General features: G+C 51.5%; 10 protein-coding genes across 10 annotated transcripts; 4 read left to right on the forward strand and 6 right to left on the reverse strand.

Moving 5' to 3' along the window:
- Positions 1–33: 33 nt before the first annotated feature.
- On the forward strand, positions 34–2,406 carry JCM6883_001263 (uncharacterized protein; the record flags this gene model as incomplete). The annotated part of the gene is made up of 6 exons (XM_076634127.1): positions 34–60; positions 125–694; positions 750–1,578; positions 1,649–1,773; positions 1,836–1,906; positions 1,965–2,406. The coding sequence occupies 6 exons, from the start codon at positions 34–36 to the stop codon at positions 2,404–2,406; spliced, it is 2,064 nt and encodes a 687-aa protein (XP_076485879.1).
- A 195-nt stretch (positions 2,407–2,601) lies between these two features.
- JCM6883_001264 (PRCC domain-containing protein) lies at positions 2,602–3,879 on the reverse strand (the record flags this gene model as incomplete). Its single annotated transcript, XM_076634128.1, has 3 exons — positions 2,602–2,751; positions 2,832–3,223; positions 3,288–3,879. 3 exons carry the CDS (start codon positions 3,877–3,879, stop codon positions 2,602–2,604), a joined length of 1,134 nt encoding a protein of 377 aa, XP_076485880.1.
- Positions 3,880–4,447: 568 nt separating this feature from the next.
- On the reverse strand, positions 4,448–5,585 carry JCM6883_001265 (uncharacterized protein; the record flags this gene model as incomplete). The annotated part of the gene is made up of 3 exons (XM_076634129.1): positions 4,448–4,843; positions 4,913–4,996; positions 5,067–5,585. 3 exons carry the CDS (start codon positions 5,583–5,585, stop codon positions 4,448–4,450), a joined length of 999 nt encoding a protein of 332 aa, XP_076485881.1.
- Positions 5,586–6,184: 599 nt separating this feature from the next.
- Positions 6,185–9,210, forward strand: IFM1 (translation initiation factor 2; the record flags this gene model as incomplete). The annotated part of the gene is made up of 7 exons (XM_076634130.1): positions 6,185–6,941; positions 7,002–7,058; positions 7,117–7,682; positions 7,740–7,954; positions 8,014–8,606; positions 8,675–8,992; positions 9,059–9,210. The coding sequence occupies 7 exons, from the start codon at positions 6,185–6,187 to the stop codon at positions 9,208–9,210; spliced, it is 2,658 nt and encodes an 885-aa protein (XP_076485882.1).
- A 172-nt stretch (positions 9,211–9,382) lies between these two features.
- JCM6883_001267 (SDR family NAD(P)-dependent oxidoreductase) lies at positions 9,383–10,549 on the reverse strand (the record flags this gene model as incomplete). Its single annotated transcript, XM_076634131.1, has 5 exons — positions 9,383–9,528; positions 9,601–9,823; positions 9,895–9,941; positions 10,014–10,126; positions 10,194–10,549. The coding sequence occupies 5 exons, from the start codon at positions 10,547–10,549 to the stop codon at positions 9,383–9,385; spliced, it is 885 nt and encodes a 294-aa protein (XP_076485883.1).
- A 264-nt stretch (positions 10,550–10,813) lies between these two features.
- Positions 10,814–13,470, reverse strand: JCM6883_001268 (uncharacterized protein; the record flags this gene model as incomplete). The annotated part of the gene is made up of 11 exons (XM_076634132.1): positions 10,814–11,234; positions 11,298–11,365; positions 11,439–11,505; positions 11,570–11,662; positions 11,734–11,899; positions 11,961–12,145; positions 12,794–12,851; positions 12,924–13,086; positions 13,149–13,275; positions 13,333–13,352; positions 13,411–13,470. 11 exons carry the CDS (start codon positions 13,468–13,470, stop codon positions 10,814–10,816), a joined length of 1,428 nt encoding a protein of 475 aa, XP_076485884.1.
- A 902-nt stretch (positions 13,471–14,372) lies between these two features.
- On the forward strand, positions 14,373–16,882 carry JCM6883_001269 (uncharacterized protein; the record flags this gene model as incomplete). The annotated part of the gene is made up of 3 exons (XM_076634133.1): positions 14,373–15,070; positions 15,135–15,186; positions 15,254–16,882. 3 exons carry the CDS (start codon positions 14,373–14,375, stop codon positions 16,880–16,882), a joined length of 2,379 nt encoding a protein of 792 aa, XP_076485885.1.
- Positions 16,883–17,531: 649 nt separating this feature from the next.
- Positions 17,532–18,804, forward strand: JCM6883_001270 (uncharacterized protein; the record flags this gene model as incomplete). Its single annotated transcript, XM_076634134.1, has 6 exons — positions 17,532–17,849; positions 17,915–17,986; positions 18,050–18,385; positions 18,442–18,525; positions 18,592–18,639; positions 18,703–18,804. 6 exons carry the CDS (start codon positions 17,532–17,534, stop codon positions 18,802–18,804), a joined length of 960 nt encoding a protein of 319 aa, XP_076485886.1.
- A 592-nt stretch (positions 18,805–19,396) lies between these two features.
- JCM6883_001271 (cytochrome P450) lies at positions 19,397–21,832 on the reverse strand (the record flags this gene model as incomplete). The annotated part of the gene is made up of 11 exons (XM_076634135.1): positions 19,397–19,568; positions 19,654–19,701; positions 19,775–20,073; positions 20,143–20,337; positions 20,409–20,473; positions 20,543–20,606; positions 20,667–20,869; positions 20,929–21,109; positions 21,177–21,274; positions 21,333–21,694; positions 21,774–21,832. The coding sequence occupies 11 exons, from the start codon at positions 21,830–21,832 to the stop codon at positions 19,397–19,399; spliced, it is 1,746 nt and encodes a 581-aa protein (XP_076485887.1).
- A 319-nt stretch (positions 21,833–22,151) lies between these two features.
- JCM6883_001272 (uncharacterized protein) lies at positions 22,152–27,855 on the reverse strand (the record flags this gene model as incomplete). The annotated part of the gene is made up of 7 exons (XM_076634136.1): positions 22,152–22,566; positions 22,630–24,973; positions 25,039–27,131; positions 27,199–27,337; positions 27,417–27,588; positions 27,649–27,688; positions 27,773–27,855. The coding sequence occupies 7 exons, from the start codon at positions 27,853–27,855 to the stop codon at positions 22,152–22,154; spliced, it is 5,286 nt and encodes a 1,761-aa protein (XP_076485888.1).
- Between the last annotated feature and the right edge of the window lie 142 nt (positions 27,856–27,997).

The raw sequence follows: 27,997 nt of genomic DNA on the forward strand, positions 1-27,997 counted from the left end.
CAAGCTACACCAGGCCATCAGCAAGCGATCTAGATGAGCAGGAGAGACGAAGCAGTCGACGTGAGGCTCCTTTTCCCATCTCCCCCACCTCATCTCTAATTGACTCTCTCTCCGTCCATGACAGGCTATCGACTCGCTTGTTTCGACATTCCGAACCCAACTAGCTACCGCTATCCAACATCCCGATACCCGAGACTTCTCGCAACAGCAGAACCGTCCCCGTTCTTCGACGGCTCCTTCCCTCGTCTCACGACTCTCCTCCTTCCTCGATCTACCCGCTTCGACCTCTTCTAGCACTCCATCCAGCCCGAACCTCTCTCAGTCGAGCGCCTCTGTCCCGTTCTCGAGTTCCCGACACACATCTATCCCGCTCCCTCCTTCTTCTCTCCCCTCGACTCGTCCTCCTTCCCCGTCAGACGACGATGGACTACCCACCTACTCTCGAAGACCTCCGATCGATCCCGAACTAGTCAACTCCTTACCCGCTAAACGAATTCATTTACTCTCGAGTCGAACGGGGAAATTACATTTAGAATTAAAGGCGAGAGGAAGGGAACATGTTATTCTCATACAGGAGGAACCGGACGGAGTGACAGAGTTAGCAGGGGTGTTGAGTATGGTATTGAAGGAACCGGAATCGGTGACTCATGTCAAGATTAGATTGAAAGGGATCGTGAGAACTTTGGTCATGAAGGTACGTCTTCCTTATCTCCTCGAGCTCCGACTCGGTTTGATTTCGGATCGTACAGGCACATGCTTCTGGAAGACACCCGATCTCAGACGAGATTACGTTCCATGAATCCTCTTCGACACTCTACGATTCTTCCTCCTTTCTCCCTTCAAACGAATCTCCCGACCCTTCGAAACTCCTCGGTTCCTTCTCCTTTCCCTTCTCGCTCTCCGTACCCGCTCAAATCACTCATTACACACCATCGTTCCTTCCCGCCGGTACACCCACCTCGATCCCTCTCTCTCGCCCAATCCGTCCCCCTCCTTCCTTCATGTTGAACTCACAACCCAACGACAGAGCATCCTCGAAAACCTCGATCATCTCGACTCAATCCCCTTCAACGAACGGAATAGGTACCGGAGGGTTCGAAGTTTCCTGTCGCTATTTCCTCAAAGTGACTTTGGGCCGACGAGGACTCCTGAAACTGAACGAACGATGGATCATCCCTGTTGTGTTCGTGCCTCGACAGGTGACTCCGCCGATCTCGCCGCTGAGGGAAGTCGCTTTGAGTACGGGGGAAACGAGAGTACCTCATTCGGATCAAGATCCGCTGGGCTGGACTGAGGAAGGGAAGTATAAGATGAAAAGAAGTATCAAGAAACCCTCTACTTCTTCTTGGTCTTCTCTCAAAGGGGGGAAGACCTCGAGTGTCGAGATTGAGATTGAGGGAAAGACGATTCGAGGTCAAAAGATTGAGAGAGGAGATGCAGGAACTCCCGGAGGGACAGGATTGGTACCGTTTGAAGTAACGATAAAGACGAATCAGGTTAATGTCACGGGGAGGGTTAAACCGAATATGATTAATGTGTTCTTGGTACAACGGACGGCGATTACCGCTCAGAAACTGAGTGCGTTCCTCTCTCCTCTTTATCTTCATTCTTAAAGAACGGGACTGATGATGTTCAGGATTGGAAGCAGCTAATGCACAAGATGTAGTCGTTTCGAGAGCCACTTCTATGCATCCATTCGGTCCGAATCCGCAAGGTGAACCGACGAATAATGGGAACGGTTGGAAAGTCGATTTCGGGGGGAATATCAAACTCGTCAGTCTCTCCTCTATCCCAAATCTTTCCCGGGTGTACTGATGTATCTTCTCTCTTCTTAGCCACCTCACCTCGGAGTTTCATTCAGAGCTCCGAATCTATCAGTGACTTATATTCTGTGTTTCTCCGTCAAGTCCGTCTTCTCTCTGTCCCTCTCCGATCTGGCTACACTGACTCTGACTCCTTTTCAGTATCGGCGGTATCTCGAACGATCTATCGCCCCTAACAATCCCAATCGACCTGATCAACTGTCCACCTCGAAGACCAATCTCAGTCACCCAAGCCCCTGCTTCTCCACCTCCACCTATCTCGCCCCTTCCACCACCTCCGAACGAGCTACATCCTCCTCCTCCCGAGTCAACCCCGGCGAACGGTTATTCGAATATGAAAGCTCCTGAGCTACCTCCAAGACACCCTTCACAAGCTACTGCTTTCTCTTCTCCTCCGCGCATGAACGGTTCAACAGGAGGAGGAGGAGGCGCGTCCTCGACTTCAACGAACGGACGACCCGTTCCTCCACCGCCTTCGAGCTCAACAGAAACTCGCGAGAATGAAGAAGCGGAATTAGAGGCGGTTTATGGATTGCCTCCGAGTTATTTCGATACGGTTGGAATGGATCAACAGAGGAGATGAAGCTCGACTAGCGTCCTTGTGGTTTGAAAAGGCTTTGACGGAATAGGGTTTTCGGTTACTCGGTTTCTTCCTCGTGTGTTGTTCGTAAAACTATCACTCTCTTCTCTCCTCCGCCTGTCTCGTTCCTTGTACTCTCCCTTAATTGATGATGTAGTACTACAATTGGCTGTTTTTGCAAAGCATCGATGACTGATCTTAGAAACCGTATTTGTTTCCCGCACTCTTCCTATTCAACCTCGCCTGCGCGATCCTCTCCTCCAATTCCGCTCGATTATCATGAGCTTCCGCGATAAGAGAAGACAATTGACCTTTCCTTCTCGCTTGTTGTGATGCTTGTTTCGGAATCTATCCTCGCGAACAAACAAAAAATCACTCAGCTCAATTTCCCTCAACGGCGCTAGAGAGTGAGAAAATAGGAAACGTACACCTTTAATCTGAGCACTCTTCTTGAACTCCTCCTCCTGACCCGGTACTTGACTCGGTCTCGTAGCCCACGCATCTTTCGCCCTCTTCGCTTCATCGACATCTTTATACCCTCCTTTATTCTCAATCTCCTTCTCTTCGAATCCTCGAGGTAGTTCAGATTGAGCTTGTTGTTCAGCTTGCCATTTCAAGGCGAGTTCGTAAGTTTCTTGGTCTTTTGCGACCCATTCTCCGGAAGGAAGTTGTGTGAAACCGGGATAAGGGTCGGAGGCGGTTGGCTGTCGAGAAGACGAAGTGGGAGGTTCGCGGAGAGTAGGCGCGGAAGAGATCGAAGGAGCGGAGGAAACGGTAGGTTTCGAGGAGGAGGAAGTCGAAAGGGAAGAAGTGACGGAACCTAAACGAAAATGGCTCGAAATCAACTCGGATTCTGAAGAGAGCATCACAGGAAAAGCACTCACCGATTCCGAAGAAGTCTACTGCAGGTTCAGGCTCAGGCTCGGGAGCTGCATACGAGGTAGCTTTCCCTTTCCCTTTCCCTCGAACTGAAGGAGGTGCAAACATTGATGGTATCTCCTCTTCTTTCTTCGTCCCGGCGCCTGCTCCAAACATATCTCCCAATCCTGCGTTCACTCCATTCGTTACTGGCTTCGAAGATGCTGTTGCGGAAGAGGGAGGTGGAGGAGCGACCTCATTCTTTGGTTTCGGTAACATTGCTGCCAAGCCAGACAAGCCAGTACCCTTGCCTAACGCCAATCTCGGTTTCTTCTTCGCCGGTCCATCGTCGTCCTGGTCCGATTGAGCCGAAGGGAGATCTAAAACGATTCGAACCGGTCCTTTCTCTTTCTTCTTCCCTGCTAGCGGTAGAATCGGCTTGTTTGTAGATGAGGAAGTCGAGGGCGCAGGGAGGTTCAAGGAGGATTTGGGGGGAGGGAGATTGAGGAGGGAAGATGATGAAGTTGATGAAGTTGTAGAAGGCTTGATAGAAGGGGCAGCAGAAGGAGGAGGGCTGCTAGCAGAGTCGGAATCGGATCCGTAGTCTACTAGACCCATCTTTCGTCGAGGTGCGAGTTGAGATGAGAGGAAGAAAGCCAACACTGCTCGCAACTGTTTCGAGGCTCCGCGGTGCAGGTCAAGTTCGTCAATCGAGAGGACGAATTCAAAGAGGAATAGATAGCGATAGCATTGTCCAGCGGGAAAACGAAAGGAGAGAGAACGGAAAAGAAGAAAATAGAAAGTCAGTGCAAAATCCAAAAGTGTCATTGACAGTGAGCTCGAGAGCATAGAAGGGAAAGGGGAACAGATCGTGTGTATAGAGGCGAAGGAGATAATGAGACTGTCTATTGGAAGAAGAAGAAGGAGGAAGCGTTCATGAGAACTCGAGGCGGTAGATTGCGCATTGACGGTGAGAGAACTGCGAGGCGTGACGGTGCGAGAGTGAGTGACTAGAGGCCGGTGCGTTGATGGCCGTGAAACCAGGGAAACCCTGCGGTAAACAGAGCAATGTGGTCAGAAAACCAGGAAGCACGAGTAGTAGAAGGGGAGCGAAAACGAAACAGGATTCGCTGAAGGCTCTGGTTGACGCGCAGAGGACGCGAACTTTTCTTTCAACCAAGTATTCTTAGGCTATGAACGCCGGAAAGAGGTCAATAAGAGTCGAAGTGGGAGGACAGGGACTTAAAATCCACAAATGCCATTCTTCGGGCGGAATAGTTTTCGCGTTGATCATGCTTCCCATTCTGCGTCGGACTACCTCGAGTAATCGGATCATCTTGCTTTTCTTTTCAACGTTGTCGAGAGACTTGAAGATGTTCTCCCAGTCGTCACAAGCTTCTCGATAGACGGAGAAGACGTCCTCGTCTCCTGGTCGTACCTTCCAGAATTTCGCTACCTCGTGACGCGAGGTCATCCCTCTTAAATGACCAATGCCAACTTTGAATCGGTCTGATAGCAACCTGTCCGGAATTTTCGCGTGGCGCGGGAACTCGTAGGTCATGATTTCCCAGCTGAGGTTGGCCTGTGAAGAGCAAGAAATCAGTCAAATGAATCGAAAGCTTGCGAGCCAGGCGCACGAGAGTCAACTTACGGTGAACGTACGGAAAAACGAGATTTCCGGCAAAGCTAAATTGGGCAACTCGATCCCGTCCGTCAAGACTTCGAAGGGAAGCGCCTACGTGCAGTCCCAGCATATCAGTACTCTGTGGTGACCTTCGTTGGCGAAGAAAGACGACGAAACCTACGACGTCTCCATCGCGAAACGCCGTTACCCTGTCGGAAATTGTGTGTGACTCGAGCAGCGTTTCTTTCGCTTTATGTAACCTCCTTATGACCACCTTCTCGCGTTCTGCAGCTTCTGCTCCATCGTCATCAAACTCTCCGAAATGGTATTTGCGTGCTTCCGAGAGAGGCTTCCAGACGCTGTCCCTCCAATCTAGCGCGAGCGTCGTACCGTCGAGGAGTCCCGAGATTTCGTTGATTGCCTTGTAGAGTGGATCGTGGTGATGAGTGACGTCTTCGATACCGTGGGTCGGGGCGGGGATGTGAGAGGTCTCGAGAGTCAGCGTTGGTCCGCGAGTCTTGCGCGCAATCGGTGCGTGAGGTGATCCGGAAGCCGGTCGTTTGCCATGTAATGTTGCCGAAGGTGTTTGTTCCCTTTCAGATCGACTCGAGTGAGGTGGGCTCTGCCGAATTTCTTGAGTGACTCCATGAGAACGACGAGGAGGGACATCCTCCGCGTTTACGATATCTGCGAGGTTCATCGTCTCGGGGTTGCTCGGGTCGAAAGAAGGAGAGAGAGGAAGAGAAGCGAACGCCGAGTGCTACTCGAGCCTAGCGCACGGAGCGGAGGAAGGAGGCTCGTGAAAAAGCGAACGGAGCAAAGTCCCTCATTTTCGAATCTCCGATGAATCGCGTGGTAACACCGAGAAGAGCCTCAAGACTGTTAATCGTCCCTATGGACTGAGGTTCCGCTAGGCGTTCGACGTGTCGCTCGTTGGTGAAAGGAAGATTCGAAAATGGAATGTCGGATTTCGAGCAAGACGAGTGTTCGATGAGGAGTCAGCTGCCGTGTACCTCCCGCAATGACGAGATGATCATGGATCCAACGACGCGGTTGAAACGAGTGAATCGGGAGTGAGGAAGAGAGAACAAATCGCAAGAATTTCTTTGAACTTCGAACCACTCAGCTACCCGACTCGGTAGACCTACTGGCCGCCTGACACCACTCCATACAGCACTGAAACACTTTCTACAGCTGCAGCATTGGACCGGAAGCTAGGGACGATCCTCCTCCGTCTTTCAACTTTTTCGGATCAGCAGCTCTCCTCGACCCAGACGGAGGAGAACGAGACCGCTCGAGATGACCACACGACTACTATCACGGGCAAGAACGGCCCTCACGCCTTCCTGTACCTGTTCGACCTATCCTCGGTTCGCTCTCTCTGCTTCATCTCCCTCCTCTCTCTCCAACTCGTTCTCGACAAGTACAGCCTCAAGAGCCGCAGGAGACGATGGAGGATGGCAACCTTTGGGACCCCCCCGATCGAGACCTCGACAGAACGGAGGACTTTCGCCCCAAAAAGTTTACGCTCAAAATCGACAGCGAGAAAGAGTACTGAACCTCAACCCAGAGAAACCTAGATGGCAGAGCGAAGGAAGAGGACCTCCGAGAGGTGGCTCAGGGTCGAATCCGCCGGGAAGAGGGAGACAGGGTGCACCGAATCAACGGAATAATGGAGCAGGAGGAGAAGGAATGCCGAAACCTCTCGAACGAATAATGAGAAGTGCAGCAGCGATCGGATTATCACCAGCGGATATCGGGAGCGAGTTGGAGAAACAACGGAATCGAAGTCGGAAGTGGAAACCGAAGGAAGCGGTCGAGGAAGGACCGAAATTTAAAGGAGGAGGAATCGGTTCGAAAATGGTACCGGGTCGGGTGAACCACAGTATGAAGTCACAAGAGAAGGAGAAACCGCTAGGAGGACCAGGTCGAAGTCAGAATGCGAGACCGGGACAAGACAGAAGACGGCCGAAACAAGCGAAAGTTCTCAAGAAAGTTGCACTTCCTTCAGCTCTGCGACTCGACAACCTTTGCAACATTCTCAAAATGAAGCTCTGTACGTACACACGGACTATTCTGAAGCGATCTGAACTGATGGAGTCTTGTTATTTCGCAGGGCACGTTCAGAAAGCTGCTCAACGTCTCGGACTCGACGACGTTCGAGCTGAACGACGTAAGTGTTCGATATGCACACTGAACGAACTCGCACTGACTAGCCTTTCATCCCGCAGTATTGACTGCAGAAGACGCTACTCTCCTTTCCCTCGAACTCGGATTCGAACCGACGATCGACGACGAAGCCGCATTCGATCTGTACCCTCTCCCTCCTCTCCCTTCCGAAGATCCTCTCTTGTTCCCTCGACCTCCGATCACCGGTATTTTCGGTCACGTCGATCACGGGAAAACTTCGCTTCTCGACGCTTTACGAGCAACTTCGGTCGCTGCTGGAGAAGCGGGAGGAATCACTCAACATATCGGAGCGTTCGAGGTTGAAGTCGATAGTATGGCCGAGAACCTGAGGAGGAAGGAGAAAGGAATGGCACCTCTTGCTCCGAATTCGAACAACAACACGAAGAAAGAATCAGGTCCGACGATTACGTTCCTCGATACTCCAGGTCACGCAGCTTTCACCGCGATGAGATCGAGAGGAGCAGATGTGACGGATGTTGTCATCTTGGTCGTCGCGGCGGATGATGGAGTCAAGCCTCAAACGGAAGAAGTTATCGGTTTGATCAAAAGTGCCGATGTCGGAGTCGTCGTCGCTCTCACGAAATGCGACAAGCCTGGGATTGATACAGTACGTTCCTCCTCTCGATCTCGACGATAGATCGTTAACCTGAATCGTTCTCGACAGACGAAAGTGAAACAATCCCTCATGTCGGCTGGAGTTGAAATCGAAGATTTCGGTGGAGACGTACCCTGTGTCGAAGTCTCTTCACTGACGGGACAAGGTCTACCGGAACTACTGGAAACTGTGAGCGCGATTGCCGAAGTGCGAGAGTTGAAAGCGGAAAGAGAGGGAAGGGTGGAGGGAAGAGTGATCGAAAGTCGAGTCGAGAAAGGAAGAGGGTGAGCTCTACCGATTCGATCGCTCTCAAACATCATGACTGACAGTCTCCGATGTTCAGGAACGTCGCGACTGTTCTCGTCACTCGAGGTTGCCTCAAACCCTCTGCTTCTCTTGTCGCCGGCACGACCTGGGCTCGAGTCCGAACTCTCATTCCTCCCTCCGGCAAAGCAGCAACGAGCGCCCTTCCCGGTCAACCCGTCGAAGTCACTGGGTGGAAAGAATTACCTTCAGCAGGAGATCTAGTTCTCGAAGCGAAAACGGAGGACGAAGCGAAGAAAGCGGTTCAGAATCGATTGAGGAGAAAAGAGCAGGAGAAGATGTGGAGTGATGTCGAAATCATCAACGAGAAACAGAGGAAGGATCAGGAAGTGTTGTTGAAGAGGAGGGAAGAGGAAGAAAAGGCGAAAGCGAAGGGTTTGAGAGGGAACGCGGTGATTCATGCGGGTGATGCTGCGGTTGAGGAGATGTCAGAGGGCAATGATGGGCTCAAGGAATTATTGTTGGTGATCAAGGCGGATGTGAGTGGAACGGTTGAGGCGGTTGTTGGAGCGCTCGAGAATATCGGGAATAAGGAGGCGAAAGTCAAGATTCTCACTTCTGCAGTTGGAGACATACAACAAGGTGATATCGACATGGCACGAGCGGTCGGAGGTGAGCTTTGACGATCTCGAGTCGTTCCTGTTCCTGATATCCAGGCTGACCCCCCTTCTCCTCTTCAGCTTCGATCATCGGATTCAACGTGAAAGCTCCCAACTCACTGATCAAAGACGCCTCTCGAGGTCCCACTCCCGTCCCTATCCACACATCTCCAATCATCTACCGACTCGTCGACATCGTTCGAAAAGAAACGGCCGCCCTTCTCCCGAAAGTGATCGAAACTCGAGTTCATGGAGAAGCGACCGTTCAACAGCTATTCGAGATCTCGGTCAAGGGAAAGAAGGAGACGAAGAAGATTGCGGGAAGTAAAGTATCGAATGGAGTGTTCCAGAAAGCGAGGAAAGCGAGAGTCGTCAGAAATGGAGAGACGATTTTCACTGGTAAGTCTCCCTGTCTTTCCCCTCTCTTTTAATTCCACCAGTCTGACTCTGTCTCGACGCTCGCAGGAACTGTCTCAACGTTGAAACAAGTCAAGAAAGACGTACTCGAGATCTCGAAAGGAGTCGAATGTGGAATCGCTCTGGACGATTTCGACACTTTCGAACCTCAAGACGTCATCCAGAGCATCGAGGAGATCGCGAGAGACGCCGAATTATAGACCCTGCACTGTCACTAGAAATATCGTTTGTGTGTATTTTGATTCTCGCAACTCTTTCGCATTTGTGGGAAATCGCAATATGAAACCGCAACTCTTCTCCCTCTCTCTCTTCTCGGTCAAGCGAGCCCTGTGAGAGAATTACGACACTGATTGCTATTGACATTGGGTATTTTTACTTCTTGCCAGTCTCTTTCGCTGCGAATTGATTGTAAGCTTCCGCGTATTCGGGATTCCAACGAGATAGGGCAGGTCGTTTGAGGAGGATATCGTCGAGGTTGTAGCGCATCCTCGCTTGGTCTAATTCCCATTTGACGTCGTCTGGAATCATCGAATTCGAGGAGTCAGCACTGCGACCGAGAATCCCAATTGGAAACGGGATGAAAGACCCACTGTCAGGGCAAATGATGTAGAACTCGTTCAAGCGAGAGAAGAGTTCTTCGGCAACTTGAGCAGCCGACCAAGCCGCTTGAGGTTTCTTCGAAGCGTCAACTTCCCGTTCGGCTCCGCCTCCTGTCGTCAATTTCGTGTAGGTGTATCCAGGGACTAGAAGATGGGCTGAGACTTTCGTAGGGATGAGGTCGTGGGCGAGAGATTCGGTGAGGGATTTGACAGCCTGGAGAGGAAGGAGAAGATAAAAGTGAGCTTCCGCACGAATGAGGTGAAACAGAGGTAGAAGGAACTGACTGCTTTCGAGGCGTTGTAAGCAGGGTTTCCGGGAGGGTTCGTGATACCTGTTGAGGAGACGACGAGCACGTGTCAGTTCAAGCAGCTTTCGCAAAGTGTGCGAAAAAATGATTTCTCACCTTGCTTCGATCCAGTCACTACGACTCCAGCGGGACTATCCTGCGCGACCATACGTTCAACGAAAGCTTGCGTCCCGTTCAATACTCCACCGAAGTTCACAGACATGAGCTTACTGCAAGGCAGCAAGGAGAGAGTCAGTTTTGAAAAAAACGAAAGAAATAAAAACGCTATGAACTCACGTCCACGATTCGAGGTCTCCTCCGTAGCTCTTTGAAGGCACTGATTTACCCGCATTCAGGACAAGGAAATCGACCTTTCCGTACTGTTGAAACACGTCATTTGCGAGGTCCTGCACTTCTTTCGCATCTGAGACGTCGACGTTCCTCGTGACGATGTTCGATTCGTCTACACCATCCGCGATCAAAGCGTTCGAGGTAACTTCAAGGGCGGATTGGGACTGGTCGACGAGGACAGTCTTCATCGAGAAGCGTTTCAGACAGATCGAAGCGATTTCGTAGCCGATCCCTCCGAGGGCTGCCCCGGTGATGACGGCGACAGAATCTGCTTTCAAGTAGGCGGGAATAGAGGTCGACATGGTGGGAGATGAGGTGGAAGAGGAAGGAAGAGAGAGTTCGACCTCGCGACCTCCACTCTGGCGAACTTCGTCCGAGGATGGGGGTGATTTTCGACAGCACTCAGATGGTTCCAGGAAAGCTACACGTAGAAGTCTAGATGATCATCAGAAGGAGGCAGTAGGAGGAATAAAAATCGACAGGAGAAAATGGAATTGGACTTGAGCTGAGATTTGGTCATGTAACGAGGTGGGATGGGAGAGGTTGCGGAGAATGATAGAAGGTCGTCACGCTCGACGTGACGAGCTCGAGATTGAGTTTGCGGTTTGGTGCGAGAGACGTCGACCCGGGGTCATTTCCGCGTTCGAATCGAGATTATCGTCTTTCGTCGTGCTCGAAAGGTGAGACGAAGATGATGTAGCGGGAGCGGTCGATAGTGTGGAAGAGGTTTTGGAGGGATCCGTCTGCTGTCGACATGCGGCAGGAGGTCTCGAAGCTGCGACGTTCTTGTCATTCGAACCTCGTCTTCTCGGACCATTTCGACTCAACGGTATCGCTGGAGCTTCCAAAGGCGCAAACTTCTCGAGTTCAGGAAGGCGTAGGTCGGGGAGTACTGTCGGAGTTTGACCGGGAAAGAAGGGAGATGCTTGTTCTTGAGCTTCGCGACGTTCTCGGATTTTCCGCTTGTGCAGTCGAGTTAGAGATTTCCTGCATGTTCATGCTTCACGTTCAGTCGTTCACGGTGCGACTATGAAGTGAGGAAGGACATACACGAGGTCCGTGACGGGTTTGATGGTCAGAGCGAGAGAAAGAACGGTTGCGAAAGTTGTTGATTGCTCCTAAAGCTCGTCGAGAGGATACTTGTCAAGGCCTGCATCGACTGTGACTGGGGGTGAGGGGTAGTAGACTTACAGTCTCTGCGAGTAAAGATGACTCGGGCCGAGCCGCAAGCTCATAGCCTTGCCAAAGAAGCGATTGCCTGTTCGACCAGAAATAATGAGCGATTAGCCATTTGTAATCGAGGGAACGGAGTACAAGCTCACCATAGTGCGAAGACCACGGCGGAGAAGACACCGGGAAGTAAGAATCGAGTGTAAAGCGATCCATTGCGGTTAAAATCCAAAATTCGCCTCAGTCTGAAGAACCACGTGAGCTCGTTGGACTGTCAGCGCTTCAAAGTCACAGACAGAGTGATTAGTAGACTCACTGCCGAGGTAACCATTGCGTGTGATAATTCAGCACGAAGAAAAGCAGGACGAAAGGTCCGCAAGCGAGGAATATCATCGAAGAAACCTTGAGTAATTCTGTTCCTTCAGGGTCGGGGCAATTCGTTTGCGTGAGAGAAAAGCCGGGGATTCTCTCGTCGATGAGCACTAGGGAAAGAAGAAGTATCGCGTGAGCTCATTCGCGAAGGTTTGCAAAGAAGGGACTCACGGAAGACGAAAAGCCACAGCGACCACAACACTCCGACTGAGAGAGGATATCCATGTCTCCTCCATTTGCGATCGTTCACTTTCGAAGCGATCTTTCTGAGTTGTTCAGGGGTATAGACCGTTTCGACTGAGCTTCGTCCGGGATCTTGAGTTGTTGAAGTCGTTGTCGTCGTCCGATATCGTTGACTAGATCGAGGAACACCTGTCGTCCGTGAGGCTTGGCCCAAGCGCCGGCGCAGAACTCTGTCTTGAATCGAGGCCTCTGAATCGAAAGTTTCTGCTCGTCGAGCTGGACCAATCTTCTCTTCTTCCGATGCGTCTCTACTTGATTGATTCGATGTCGAACTTGTAAACCCAAGAAGCGAAGAAGGTGTTGCTCGTGTCGGCTGACGTTCTTCTTCTCGTTCCTTGCAGTCCTACTCAAGCGAAAAACGAAAAAGTTGAGCGAAACGAGCTCCCGAGGTCAAGGAGCAATCGAGTTCTTGTACCTCCGGTATCCTATTCGATCGGCTCCGGGTCATCATAGCACCGAACTCTTTTCGCCTTTCCGCTCGCCTTTCCGCTGGAGCGGAAAGTAGAGGCGATGAATCGATAGACGACATTGAGTCGACAAGGGGAAGTCTCTCCTGCGAATGACTTCGAGAACTGCTGCTTGACCGGGTCGAGCCGAGAGAGTGATATGAAGTGATGTGAGGAGGAAGAGCTCGAGTGCGACGGGAGAAGGAGTTTGCGGTTGAATCGTTTGAGTGTCGTTCCGGTTTCGTAGATCGCCTGCACGGAACAAGCTACAGCACTGACGGACTGCGTAAGTGAGTGCGAGAGACCCTGACGTACCCGTAGTCAGTTCGGTAACAGAGCAGTCGAACGCCACTTCTCGGATGAGTGCCTCCATCTGCGAAGATTCAAACAGGCTTCAAGAGTCGATTCCTGCAGGCGTGTAATTGAGTTCAGGGGATTCACTTACATCCATAGTGAGTCGCAGTCAGAGACGCTGCAGCGAGTGGTGCCATCCATCCAAACGAGCAAAATAAAGCGTAGTACGCATGAAACCGACTGATTCCTTTTCCTCCCAATCCTTCCCACAGCACCGTGAGGATGTAAGCGAGAGCTTGCAGTGACGTCGTCAGCTATCCGAAGAAAAATTCAGGCTCGGGGAAGCTGGAAGAGAGGAGAAGAAAGAAGGACGAACGAAGAGAAAAGGAGTTTCAGCCGAATCGATTACGATGACCAAAGTTGCGAAGAATACTGCGAACGTCAATCCGATTCGAGTACCTAGGGACGCTAAGGTATCGGAACAGATTCCACAGCATGTTCCTCTGTGGACGAAAGTCGTTAGCATAGATTCGGTCGACGAAAGAAGGATTTCGACGTGCTTCTTCATGACACACCAGATCTGTCGAGAGGGAAGAACGTCAGCACGACCGCCCTTGATCAAAGTGAGAGAGACTCACGAGTGCATCAGTTCCCGTCGCTTGGGCATTGCACTGCTGCGCGAAGAACTCGAGTCCCATCTCACGCCTCAACGGGTTTGAAGAAAAGAGAGGTCGAACGTGGTTTGATGACAAAATTCGAACGACCGCGGAAGCGCATCGGAGTTGCGATTGAAGCAAACGAGGTTCGAGCAACTGGAGACGGCACGTACAGCACGAGGTTCGAGCGAACTCTCGAACGAGAATGGAGGTTCTTCTCCTACCCTCTATTCCGATGAACCTCGCAGAAGCCCGTAGACGCAACACAGAGCAGCAAAGGCGAAGCAAGAATCGAAGCAGCGTGTCGAAGAGCAAGCGCATGTAGGAGGGAAGGAAGGAAACGAGTTGGGAGATGAAGACAACCCAAGTCGTTTCTCACGGGTGAGGGGGAAGAGTGAACGGCGAGCGCCGAGAAAGAGAAAGAGATGGAAACAGAGAAAATGCAAGGAAAGAGCGAAGGATGTATGCGGAGTCTCGGAGCACCGAGTTGCAACTCAGCGAAACTTCGGGCACTCTTTCGTCTCTCTCTCTCGCTCCACCTCCCACCTCGCTTTACGATCTTGTCGCTCTGTGGGACCTCCTCTATACTATCTGTACGATCTACGGGTCGACTACTCTCTAGCCTAGGCCGAGAGTAGCTCTCCCTGACCTGAATTCCAGTGAGTCTTCTTCATCTAACTTTCCGCTTTCCTCTTCCCTCTTCGTCTCTGGCGGACTCTCGCTCTCTTGAGACAATCCCTGAGCACCATATGGAAACCTCGGGGCGCAAGTAGAAGACTCCAAGTGAACCCGAGACTGATTTTCGGTCCTCTTTCTTCTCGCATTCAGTCAAAACTCGTCTCTATCCCTTTCTCGCTTTTCCCTTCGACTCGACTCTCTCCTCGATATACCCTTCGATCTAGTATCTACTACCTTGAATCACTCCCGCGCCCGTGTCCTTGACGATGGATCGAATTGAGCATCCCTCAACTCCGACTCGTCAAACTCATTCTTCTTCGTCTTCGAACCTCGCTCGCAACCCTGGAGAGGCAATCTTGAAAGACCTCCTCGCTCAAGCATCTCAAAGTACTCCCGCATCCGTCTCTGGTCGCGAATCGAAACCTCCCGAAGAGCACCATCCTTCGTTCAACACTTCTTCCTCCTCGGGCGCGGGAGATGGATCGATCATTCTTCATTCTCTCTCTGATCAAACCGCCGGTACAAGTGGAATCGAAAGCTCGTTCGAGGCTCTTCAGTTGAGTAGGGAGGACGAACCAGGAAGCACGAATTCTTCGCTCGAGATCATCGTTCACTCTTCTCCTATCAACACCGGCAGTTTCCTCCCACCGAGTCACCTCTCTCGATCATCTTCAGGAGGAGTCCTCGATTCTAGTCAATCTCGTCGATCGAGTTTGGTTGCGATCGAAGAAGGGAAAGCACTCGTTGGAAATCTCAGTCCCTCCGCTCAATACTTCGCTCTCCCGACTCCTGCTCGCGTCTCGTCGTCGAGTAGGATGGATACGTTCGAACAAATCGTCGCGCTTGGGAAAGACGAGTACGGACAATTGACGCCGAAAGCGAAAGAAGCGTTGGCTCGACTCGGGTTGAAACCGGTTCCTTCTCTTCACGGTCCTTTGAACTTGCCATACGCTCGTTGTGCCTCGTGAGTCATCTCTATCTTCTCTTCGATATATCTCGAGAGGCTGATGCTGTTCCTGGGAACGCAGTGGAATCGATGCGATTGTTATTTCGGACGATGCCGAAGGAGAACAACCTTGGGTGAGCTCTTCTCCTCCTTACTTCTCTAAGATTCCTCATACTGAACAAGACTCTCTCGATCGCGCAGGGAGACGACGACCACGATGATTCTCGCCCTCAACGAACTCTTCCCTTACCTCTTCCCGGAAATTCTCGTTATTCTCAAGCTGGTCGCCTCGCCATGCGCTACTCCTCGGCTCCCGGTGCGCTCGAGTCTGGAAACAACAACAAACGCTCGAACCATGTCTTCCTCTCGCCTCCGAAATCGCGAAAACCCTCCTCTTCTTCGACTCGTCCTCCTCCTTCCGCTTCCCTGTCTCAGTCTCAGCCTCGACCTCCTCGTCAAGAAGCACCCTCGACGCAAGCTCAGCAGATTCCTCAAGGCGGCACAAATCAACTCGGAATGGATCCTCAAGCTTTCGCTCGAGCTCGCGCGATGCAAGCGTTCTTCTTGCAACAACAACAAGCTCAACTAGCTCAAGCTCTCGGAGGAGGTCAAGGTCAAACTCCGATGGATTACCTCTCGGTCTCGCAAGCAGGTTCGCTCGGAGGAGGATTACGTCGAAGTCAAAGTCCTTATCTCCCTCCATTCCAACCTTTCTCTCCTCCGATCTCGAGTAATTCCCTCCCTTCCGTCTCTCAAGCTCAACAACAAAGCTACTTCGCTCCTACTTCCTCGGCAGGTCACGTCGATCCACTCACCTTGCTCAGACTCGCCGGTCAACAACAACTCGGATTGAACCCTCTCGGTTTCCCTTCTTTCCCACCTCCTCAAGTCCACCTCTCTCAAACCCCTTCGATCAACTTCGAAAGCGATTTCGATCAGCTCGAGTACGAGGATGAACCGCTAGGAGGTCGTCAAGCTGAAGAAGAATTCTACAACGATTACCGAGATTTCGATCGTTCGGCGGTTCAATATGAAAACATTGGGAATCCGAACTCGTCGGGTAGAACTGGATACGACTTCCTTCGTGCTAGTGGTCCTTCCTCTCAAGAACAACAACGTCGAACCTCGGGAGGAGGAGGAGGAGGAGGAAAGAAGAAGGGAAACAACAACAACCATCGACGCAACTCTTCCTCGACTCAAATCATTCAAGACGATCAACAAAGTCGTACTCATCTTTCGAAACCACCTCAAGAAACGAGGAGACGTCGTTCTGCCGGTCCGACCGTTCCTTACCCAGGTCATTCGCATCGAAACACTTCGACTTCTTCCGTCGTTACCGTCAATTCGACCCTCTCCGGCCCTGTTCCTTCCCTTCGTATCTTCTCCGATCCTAGCCCTCCTCCTCTCGCTTCGACGTCTTCTTCGCAACGTCGTCGATCGAACATTTCCCCGACTTCGACTGGTCGACCATTCGAAGATTTAGCCAACGCTCAAACCATCCTCGTCGAAGGAGCGAGTGACAAGAAATCTTCATCAGCCGTCACTTCTCCCGCAGAGATCTCAAGCAACTGGAGGCGACCTTCGCTCCCAACCGACGAAATCCTCGCTGAACAACAACAACAACAAGTTCCGGATCCTACTTCTCCTTCTTCCGCTCCGAACGAACCCTCCTCCTCGTCGACGACTCTACACGGTAGGATTCAACACCCTCGTGGAGGTCGTGGAAGAGGAACGAGAGGTCGTAAACGAGGAGGAGGAAATCGTGGAAGCAGCGGTTCGAAATCGACTGGATCTATTGGTCGTCAAAACGATCCCTCCCCAAACGCTTGATTATCGCTATCTCTATTCCTCCGCTTGCTCCTTCTCCGTCGTCTTCCCTGTTTCTTGCGCTCCCCGGTTCGCTTTCGTTGTTCTTTCTATCGCGCTTCGTTGTTTTCTTGCTGCTCCTTTCTCTATCGGTCTCTGAATCTCTCTATATCTATCCATGTCTTGGTGTGTTGCTTTTACTCGTCGCTCTCACGGTTCTCGTCTCTTCTCTCGCTTCGCATTTCACTAAACCCAACGATACTTTTCTTGATCTTTTGTCTGTGTGTGTCGTTTCTCTCGCAATCTATACAGTATCTCCCTCTTCCTCGATCATGCTTTGAACCAAAGTACGATGATGGGAAGTTGGCGACAGGAAATGGAAGAATATTACTTGCGAACTCGATCTCTGCTCGACTGCATTGAGCTTGAAAGAAGGCGGACGCGCTTACCTTTCTCTCGGGGAAGGGTCTTGCGGTCCACGTGGAAGCTCGCTGAGCCTCGCTCCTTCGGTAACTCCGACAACTCCAATTGAACTCCAAGAAAGAGACGACGCTCGGGCCATTCATAGGACGAACTTTGCCCGGTTCCTCTTCTCGAGATCCGTGTTCCTTCTGCTCTCAGACTCGGATCGCTCGATTGTCTTTCTCCTCCTGCATCTCACTTCTCGCGCACAATGAGCCATCATAAACGAAAGTTCTCTGAAGACGACCCTTCGCACGGCACCTCCAAGTTTGGCATCGTGAACGACCCCGATGTCGTAGGAGCTCAAATCGGCTGGAGGTTGGAAAAGATAGTGGAGCTGCTCGGCAAGTCAGAACTTGCAAAAGAATGGGAAATCGACGCTATCGACAAGTTTCGAGAATTCGAGGGGAAAATCGAACCATCTCGATTGTTGCACTTGGTGGAACAACTCAACCAGCGTCTCCGCTCGCTGAGGTCGAAGCAACCCGACGCTCTCAACACATGGGACTATTTCTTCACGGGCTATATCGTATGTGATTCTTGCCTTTCGTGTTCCGACTTCCTCTCGTCTTGACCCTTCTGCGTACTCTACAGCCACCCTTCGAAGACATGGCTCTCATTGCCGGCGTCACTGTCACCGGTCAGTCGTGGTTTAAAACGAACGCAGTAAGTCTTTTTCCTTTTCGTTTTTCTCAGAGGAGCTCTCGCGCTCACTTCCTATTCGGACAGGTTCACTACTGCACTCTCGTCGCTACAGAGGTCGAGGACTTCTCCCAACAAGCAGAGATCGCAAGGGCGAGGGGCCGCTATCGGGAACAATGTCTCGACGCTTTGAAGCAGATCGAAAGATTGGCGCCTCTCTCTGTACCCGTCTTGTCTGCCACGCGCGCACTCCGAGGCATGTTTGAGTGGGGCGGACATTGGCAAACTTCAACTTTGCCGGGGAGTGCGAGCGTTCGCGACGCAGTGCATAGAGCTGCCAAAATTCTGGTCATTGTTCGCGAAACTCTGAAGAAAGTCGCGAAGAACGGCGACATTTCGGCCACAGTATGGGATCTTTGGATCGTGCGTCGAGTTCATAACCGCTTCATTCCAAAGTGCTGACTTGATTGACTCCACAGCCGACCCCCGAGCAGCTCAAACACGCCACGACCGAAGACGAGTGGAAGAAACTCACTGAAGGCGCTGAGAAAACGTTGGGTTGGGTGAGTGCTTTGCTCGTCATGAGATTGATAGCTGCTTTTCTGATCGATGTCCTTGCGTTCCCGCAGAGAACTGCTGAAAGACCCGCCGTCAGAGCGAGAGCTCCTCCGAGAACAGTGAGTACAAAGCTCCCAATTTTCTTGCTCTGAATTGCACCAGTTGTCTCACACCTTGTACAGAACAAACGCAGATCACAACATGGTCCTTCAGCCTCGGCAAACTCTCTCGGATCGCACTTCGTACGTCTCAACACTCGACAACACGCGATCTACTTCGGCTAGGATCAGCTTGCCAATCAATCCTCTTCTCCCCTCTCTACGGACCCCCCCTTTTTTCCTCTAGTTCCTTGTCAGAAGCGATTGGTTCTCTGTGACTTCGCTCTGTTGAGCTTTGATCGTTTCATTCTTTCGTTTATTTCCTCTCTTGCTTTCTCGTTACCTTAGATCTCTCGCTCTCGTCATTCTCTCTGATTCCTATCATTCCCCTTTTGCCATCTCTCGACAGCTGAGATTCTGCCTCGCTTTCTATCGTTTTCACTCTGCCGCTTTCGAAATTGTCACTCGCTCCTCTTCCTTTACCTTGTTCTACGTGTTCCAGACAAGGTCCGGGTAGTCCCGTGATACTCCTGGCGCTCCTCGTCTCGTATCTCGCCTTCGCGTTTTGCCTTCGCCGCTTTAGTCCGTGAATTCCTGATTACCACCATCCCTTCGTTCTCGCTCACCCGTTCATCAGAGCTCGAATCGTACCGACGACGAGACACAGCTATGAACAAGTTAACAACAAAGAAGAAAACCAGCAGCCTCGAAACCTTTTCTACAAAAAACCATGAAAATCGAAAAATCGTCAACTCAATCCCTCGTTCCCTCTTTTTATCTAATCATCCTCCTCCCCCCTCTTGGCGAGCGTCACTCTCAAAGGCATCCTATTCCCTAGATGTTCTTCCCCAATCAATAAAGGACGCATAACGATCGCTGAACGACGTTCGATTTCGAAGGAGGGAGAACGAAGGGCGAATTCGAAGGTATCGATCAGAGTGGCGAGGATCCTGTGGTCGAAGAAGACGAGAGAAGGGTCAGCTAGGAAAGACGATGTGGGAGGAGAAGGGAGAAGGGAGAAAAGGGGAAACGAACGCTTTGAGTTCGAGTAGGGCAAATTTGTATCCGATACAACTCCTTGGACTGTCGACACACTCATCTTCGTCAGCCACTCACGATCCTCTCGAGAGTAAGAGGGAAAGATAGAGGGACTGACCCAGCGAGAAAAGTCAACATCGAACTCCAAACTCCCACCTTTCCCTGAATCCCCTCCCCCTCTTTTCCCAACCATCTTTCCGGTCTGAACTCTCCCGCGTCTTGACCGAAAACTTCTTTCGAATGATTGACGGCCGTGATCGGGATGAAGAGGGTTTGACCTGCCTTGACCGAGATGTGAGAGATGGTTTTCGAAGGGTCGAGAGCGGATCGTAGAGGACGAGATAAAGGGATCAAGTCGTCTTGTGCGGCGTGACGAATCGTAGCGGAAACGGGGGATTCGAGGCGGAGGATTTCACGCTGAGAAACGCAAAAACGAAAACGGTGTGAGCTCGGAGCTCCAAGGGAGAGAGAAGATGGGGAACTCACGGTGACGGCGTCGAGGTAAGGCAGTGCAGCGAGATCATCACTTTCGATCTCTTCGAGTCCTTTACTTTTCGCAGCCTTGCGGGCTTCGCGAATTTCTTCTCGTAGTTTCGATTGTTTTTCGGGGTAACGAGCGAGAGTCCAGAGCGTCCAGGTGAGGGAAGTCGAGGTCGTTTCATGTCCGGCGAGAAGGAAGGTCTGTGAGATGGGAGAGAGATGGTGAATTCCAAAGGAAAGAGAGGAATTCACGAGATCCCGAAAGAACTCACGGTCAATTGACCTCTCAATTCTTCCGCAGACATTTTCGCTTTCGCATCCGTCTGTGCCGATTTCACTATCTCATACAACGCCCTCGATCAGTTTCTCAGAACCGCCCATCAGGGAGTGCGAGTTTCGAACTCACAAAGTAAGGCGATTAGATCTTTACTCCCCCTAACGCTCTCGATCCCATCCTTCTCGACTTCCCCCTGTTTACTCTCGATAATCCTCCTACTCTCCCTCTCCAGCGTCTCGAACCCTTATCGTACTCTCTGGATCCTCTCGTTCGGGATCCATTTTGCGATATTCAGGATTGGGAGTGCTCGAATTGCGGAACCGATGATTCGTTGCAGGAGGAAAGAGGAGGGTTTCGGTTTCTTCGAGACGGCGGAAGGGGAGAACATTGAGGCGAAAGCGGTCGCGAGAGGGTTCGAGGAACGATTCAAGGAATCGAATTCGTATCCGAATCCAGCTGCGAAACGAGTCTCGTCAAATGAGTCTCGTCATGAAGAGAGAGAGAGCGGAACGTACCGACACCGATAATATCGAGAGTTAGACGAGATAACCAAGGCATGATATCGATAGTTGCTTCTTGCGATTCTTTTCCCGTTTCTTTCTTTTCCTTTCGATACGATTCGAACGATTCATGAGTCGCGAACGCTTTCTCGTCGTCTTGTCCAGTCTTGACTAGGTTCGTCCAGATATCGCGGAGCTTAGCGAGGAGAAAGCAGTTAGTGAGGGTCTTGCGAAAGAAGGGGAAAAAAAGGAGAAATCCGTACTTTGTAGGCATGTTCGAAGAACACTGGACCGAGAGCACGAATGTGAGATGGTGAGAAAGCAGGTTGCAAGATCCTTCTTTGTCTTCTATGATCGTCTCCTACTCTCCCATCCTCTCAATCAGCTCAAAAAAAAATGCGAAAACTTCGATATCTCACCTTCAGCGAACAAAACTCCCTTCCCCAAAATCATCGCCAAATCTCCCCTAACTTCATCCGGTTTCGGATACTCGTAACAATTACTCAAAAGCACATGATTCAACGCCGTCGAATCGAACAAGACCAACCTCTGACTTCCAAAGAACCCTTCGTAACGAGTTGCCCCTCCGTAGAGTTCATTGAATTCTGTGTGAACTCGACCAGGTTCGGAGGAGAAGATTCGCGACATGTGACCGTAGAGGAGAGAACGGGAGGAACGGGAGGGTCCGGGAACATCCCGGATCGAGGAGAAGTACGGAGTGACGAAGATCCAGTAGGAGAGGAGGAGGAGCGTAGAGGGGATAGAGAGGGCGAGGGCGATGCTGTGCAGGGTGAGCGATAAGAGACAGTGTCAGCGATGTGGGGGCCCGAGATCGAGAGGGAAGGAGGAAGGGAACTTACAGTAAGCTGTAGAATGGATGATTGATAGGATACACCAACACATCAACGAGTCGGTCCATCTTTGTCAAGGGCGGATCGAGTGAGATGAGAGAGAGAAGAATTACGACGCAAGTTTTTTCGTTTCTCTGAGATCGGTTCTCTCTGTCCGCCGAGTGCCCGAACGAATCGAAAACGTCGCCGACAGAAACGACAACGCGCAAGCAAGCAAGGTCCAATAGAATGGAATAGTTGCGAGGTGAAGGGAGAAGCTACAGAGATGAGAGATTAGATTTGCGAGAAAAGAGTAAAACAAAACTGGTAGCTGTGGGTATGAGCTCGACCGCGTGTGAAGAGGGCGGGAGGGGTATTGACATAGATCAAACAAAAATGGGTAAAGTATTAGGGTCTCCATATAGGGATAGCTGGACGACGTGAAGGTTGCGATTGCTGCTGCTGATGCTGACGAGGAGTATTTCCATTCGTCAAAGTTGGGGAGAGTAAACCACCTTGATGTGAACCGATCGAACGTCGGAGAGGAGTCGAGACGTTACTCGATGAGCTGATTGATCGTCGCATCGAGATTGACCCGGAGAGGGAATGATTATCGTCCTGTTGACTTCCGTGCGAAGAAACGGACGAAGCGAGGTGACTTCGCAACGACGAGTAAGACGAAGAAGGTGTCGGTTTCAGTTGGTCTCGTACGACGTTCGAACTGATCCATTGGGGTTCGTTACCGGTGCCAAGGGTTCGTTTGACCGGAGTCGTTGGGGAAATATTGATTTTATCCGCCGGGGCGAAATGAGTGATGATGAACCTGACAATTCGTACGAGGTTAGCCCTCGATTACTGAGAGATAGTAAGAGAGCTAAGGACGTACTGTAGGAGATTCAACCATCCACCCCCAACTCGAACCATGACGTTCTTTGAGCGAAGGATTCGACAAAAGTATACTTTATCTCCAATCTTGTACATCCCACTCTCGTCACTCCAACTTCCATCGGCCATCGCGATCGGGACATGTATATCCAACGCATTGACGATCGTTCCTACTTCCCGATCGAGCTTGTTCGATAAATTCGCACGGTACTGAGGAGGTCGATTGTGATGCTGTCGCGGTGGAGAGGAACGATAGCCGATTCGAGAGAGGTTCTCGGGTGAGAGGGAAGGACGATGATAGGACGTTGAGGCAGTACTGCTTCGACGAGAGGAAGAGGTCGAACTCGCGAGACTCGCCCTCGAACTTCCTGAAGTGGATCGCATCATCGATGAACTCGTTTCGTCGGTGTAGTGGGTCGTCGATGACTTGCGAGGAGTGCTAGAAGGAGTTCGGAAGGGAGTAATTGAAGGAGGTTTAATTTTCGAAGCTGAGGAGAACGAGAATGGTCGAGCTGTCGTTGGCGTCATCGGAGGTAGAGAGGCATGGTTGTTGCGACGAGGAGTCGGAACGGGAATCGAGCTTTGTCCGTTTCGTCGTCGAGGAGTTGCGAGAGGATCGTCTGCCATCGAGGCGAGAGATGGTGAACGAGAGATCGAGCGACGGAGGGAAGGTGAGCGAGAAAAGAGAATCGGTGTTGTCGAGCGAGAAGAAGGACGACTGTGAGGGATGGATAGAGAAGCCGTGGAAGAGGAACTTGAGGAAGATCGAGACATTGAGCGGCATTCGGCGTGTTGACGAGAAGAAGAAGAAGAAGGGATTCGTCTTGAAGTTCTGGTGGAGGACGATCTTGAGCTTGTTCTCGAAGAGGCGGAACGGGGTCGAACTTCGTCGACCATAGCCGTCATTTCCGACCAACTTTCTTCGATCCTTTCCATCGCTTGTTCCACTCTTGCATCATCGATTAGTCGGATCGCAGCGAGTCGGACGCCGTCAACCGAGTCGCTCGCTTGAGAGATCGCTTCAGAGAGGGGTAGAAGAGTTGTCGGCGAGGGAGAAGGGAATCCAGGCGTCGCCGCATCGATCGCGTCGAGTAGGTTGCTCAGTGCCGAATCTGCTGCTTCGACTCGAGTGGAGAAGTCGGCGAGAGAGGAGACTCGATGGACCTCCGTTTCCTTTGATGAGACGAGAATTCGAAGCGGTTCAAGTTCTTCTTCAGCGGCGCGATTTCCTCCGAGAGCCTGAAGGTCTCGCTTGATCACCCGCAGAGAGCTACGAAGCTCTTTCGACTCCTCCTGACTCGGTAGACGAAGGATTGCTTGACTATCGAGCCAATCTCGGACTTGCAGTAATTCGACCTTGGCGCGTAAGTCCGAGATTTCGACTGGTTCCTCGTCGCCTAGAAGTCGAGGGAAAGGTTCTGTCGAGGGTAGTGTTCCGAAGACGTCCTCTTGACTGGACTGGGGTTTGAGGACGGACGGGAAAGAAAGCGGCTCGGCTTGAGTCGATTGTTCTTCAGACGGTAAAGCGATGCTTTGAGCGAGAGCGAGTCGGCTAGCGAGCTTTCTCACTTCCTCCGCCTCTGCTTCCTGTCGACGTCTTTCCTCGATCCGTCGAAGCTCGAGACGGTGAGCTCGTTCAGTCTCGAGTTTGGCGAGTTTGTCGCGATACGAATCGAGCGATTCCTGGACCGAGTTGACGAGCGCCTTCGCCTGCTGATGGGCGAGCCTAGTCGAGTCGATAGTCGTTTGAGCGGAAACGGGCTCGCGGGAGACAGGTTTGGAGGAAGGAGTAGCCGTTGTGAGGGCGGAGAGATCGTTTGAAGAAGCGGCGATTGTGTCTTCGACCGTGCGGAGTCGATCAACGAGAGAGGTGACGGTGGAAGTGGTAGAATCGAGGAGTTTGTATTGTTTTTCAAGCCCGGAAGAGGAGGTCATCTCGTCGAAGGAATCTTCGACCAAGGTTACGTCCTGAACCTCAAGTCGAGTAAGGGCGTCTTTCGCCGCCTCCTTCACGGCTTCTATTTCCCTACACTGGGTCTCGAGAGCTTCAACGATCCGCTTCAAGTCTTCTTCCCACCGTTTCACCTTTTCCTCCCGTTCAATCTTAAATCTTTCGATTCTGCCTCTGATCCCGCCGATCCGGCTCTCCGACTCTCGTACACGACTTTCGAGCTCGTTCAATGATTCTTGTCGATCTTCCTTCAGCGAAGGAGGCAGTCGAGATAGGTCGACCGATGACTCGAGATTCTTGAGCGAGGTCGAAAGAGTCGATAGTCGCGCTGGAAGTGATCCGAGAGCTGTAGACGCTTCGCGAAGTGACGCTTCGATGTTGAGACGAGTCTCTACTGCGGGAACGAAATGTGTCAGAGATCGAAGGTCACACTTATCGCCAGAAAGGAGAAAGGCTCACTGTCAAAATCATCCTCATAATCAAGAACCTGCTCTTCAACCCTGCCCAGCTCGCGATCGATCTGCTCGATTTTCCCCTCCAGCTTCTGCCAATCTTCGTCCCATGCCTTGACCGCGCTCGCATCCGAAACGAGATCGATTCGTCGCCGAGTTTCTTCCCGTTCTTGCCCTAAGCGAGCGACGAGAGTGTTGACGTGTAACTTGACCCGTTCGTCGTGAGCGTTCAGGTCGAAAGGTAGAAGATGATCGATGGTTTGCTCGGAGGAGGAGGAGGAAGTCGAGAGGAAAGGGATTCGAAGATGAATGTTCTCAATGAGGGGCGATAGGAGCGAACGGACAGGTAGCAGACGTTCCTTAAGCTGTTTGTAGGTCGTCGATAGCTCAGTAGAGCCGAGCCGAGGCTCTTCGAGCGATGATTGAGCTTCTTGACTGATCGAATTCAGCTTGTTCCGGATTGAATCCAATTCCTCCTCGAGAACCTTGACGGCACTCGTTTGGGCGCGAGTTCGATTGACGGTCTGTTCGAGAGGAATGAGATAATCGAGATCTCGAGAGAGGGAAGCGACGAGTTCGTTCAGCTTTGAGTGGACTTGAGGTCCGAGTGCCGCAGTTGCGGTCGAGAGCGACGAGGTGCAACGAGCCTTGATATCTCGTATCGTACCGGTGAGGTCGAGGTCGATGGAATCTCCGAGTTCCTTCCCTTCCTCCCATTTCGCTCGTTCTGCTTCGTCCCTTAACGTCGTCCTCATCTCGTCGAACTTCTGTCTCCCCACCCGAACTCGACTCTTGGTTTCTCGCACAGCTTCAACTCTCTTCCTCCTCGCGTTCTCCGCCGCCTGCAAACGCTCGACTTCCTTTCGCGATTCCTCAACTCCCTCAATGAGTTGTTTCACTTCCCTCCTCGAATTCGGATCGATCCCGATTTCCCCCAACTGCGCGATGACTCCATAACCTTCCTTCACTAGCTGTTTAGTGTCGTGCGAATTATGTGTCGAAAGGAGCGAATCGCATCGATTTCGATAGTTTGATTCCTCCTCCTCCGCTTCGACGAGATCGAAGTCCTGCGTTCCGATTCCCGGCGGTTCTCCTAGTCGTTCCACTCCCTCCTTGACTCGCTTCAAATTCCGCAAGCGTTCGTTTAGATTGTTCCTAACTTTCTCAGCTTTCGAAACCGTTTCAACTCCTTTCCTGAACCCCTCCACCATTCGCTTCGTTTCCTCCTCCATCACGCTCGTTTTCCGTAGGTACTCCTCGAGGTTCTCCGTGCACCGTTGAGTCTCCGCGAGGTGTTCAGGAAAGAGTCGATGAACTGAGCCCGGGACCCTTCCTGAGCGATTCATTTCCTTCACTTCCTCGAGCGTTCTCCGAGCCTGCCCTAGTTTCTCCCCAATCCCATTCAACCGCTCCTCGAATTTCTCTACCCATTCTTTCCTGGTTTCTTCGTCTTCTTCAGACTCAAAAGAGGAGATTCTCAATTTCCCCAATTCCTTTTCCGTTTCTTCCCTCACCTCCTCCCTCTCCCTCTCCCCCTCCTGACAACTCTCAAACACTTGATCGTTCTTCCTCCACCCCTCAATTCTCGCTTCCAACCACCCAACCATATCTCCTCCTTTCATCGACCCGAAATCGTTCCTAACGGTATCTTCCACCCGATCTTGTCCATCCAAAAACTCCTCCGGTAACGGTTCGTTACTCGCATCGATCAACTTGTCCAACCACGTTCCAGAAGCGGGTAGGAGAGTGGAAAGGAGTTGGTAGAGATGAGATTTTAGGGAAGAGAGCGAGAGTAAGAGGGTTTGGGATCGGAGCGTGCGGGAGTGGGACGAGGGAGAAGAGAGGGAGGAGAGTCGACGACGACGACGACTATGGGTGATTGAGGAGGAAGAGCTGGAGGTTGAGAGGAGGGAGGAAGAAGACAGCGATTTCGAGAGCGAGAGAGAAGGGTTTGGATCTTCTGACGAGGATGGAGAGAGATTGAGACTGAGACTTGAGGTAGGAGGAGGAGTGAAAGTGGATTGGGAGAGGAAGAGGGGGATTTCGGAACAGAGTAAACGTTGGTGAGAGGTCCAGACGGTTCGAAGGGATTCTTCCCATCTGTTTCGAAGTGCGTCGTCGAGTCAATAACGCATTTATGAGTAGGTAGAAGAGACAGAGAGCTTACTGTAGACGATACTCTAGTAATACTAGACTCTTCCTTCTCTGCCTGAGCAAAGAGAGTAGTTTATCAAGTGCGAAAATCGTCCCGAGACAAACCTCGATTAAATCCGTATCTCTTCTCGATAATTGTTGCTTGCTTTTCTCTGTACATCAACATTGCCTCTTATCAGCCCCATTCCCCGAAGAGGAGAAAGAGGGAGAGGAGAGAGTGGGAAAACGTACGTTTTGCAAACAATCTCATTTTATTCAAATCTCCATAATCGTACTCGTGTACTTCTCGCTCGATCGATTCGTGTTCGATCCACCATTCTTCAAGCTCTGGTTTAGTTGTAGTCGAGGGGAGAGGCGGGAGAGGGTCATGCACGACGATTTGAGGGAGCGTCGTCGATAGGAACTGCATGCAACTCGCGAGTTAGCTACGCGCCTTGAATGAGTAGCTGGGTTGGGAGCGCACAGTGATCTTCTCCTCGATCCATTCCTTCTTCTCTGCGAACCTACCAACCAAGCAAACGTCCTCTCAGAGTCAGTCAACACTTCTCCCACTTTCTCGCCCATTTCCAAGCGCGCTAGAGACGTACAGGGTAATTTCGAGTACTTCTTCCCCATCCAACGTATCCTGTTGTGTCCGCAATGACGGCTTGCGAGGTGTGGGAAAGGACATTGGATTCGTAGATCAAGGCGAGACGCGTGAGAATGTCTGAGGGAACAGTAGCCGAGGTTGAGCGAAGGGCGATTAGGCGATGTAGAGCATCTTCGGAGGTGTAGCAGAGCGCGCGAGCGGCGATTCGAGGATGCCAGAAAAT

Source organism: Sporobolomyces salmoneus, assembly GCF_050403485.1.
Source record: "Sporobolomyces salmoneus JCM6883 DNA, S_salmoneus_JCM6883_v1_ctg52, whole genome shotgun sequence".
Lineage (NCBI taxonomy): Eukaryota > Fungi > Basidiomycota > Microbotryomycetes > Sporidiobolales > Sporidiobolaceae > Sporobolomyces > Sporobolomyces salmoneus.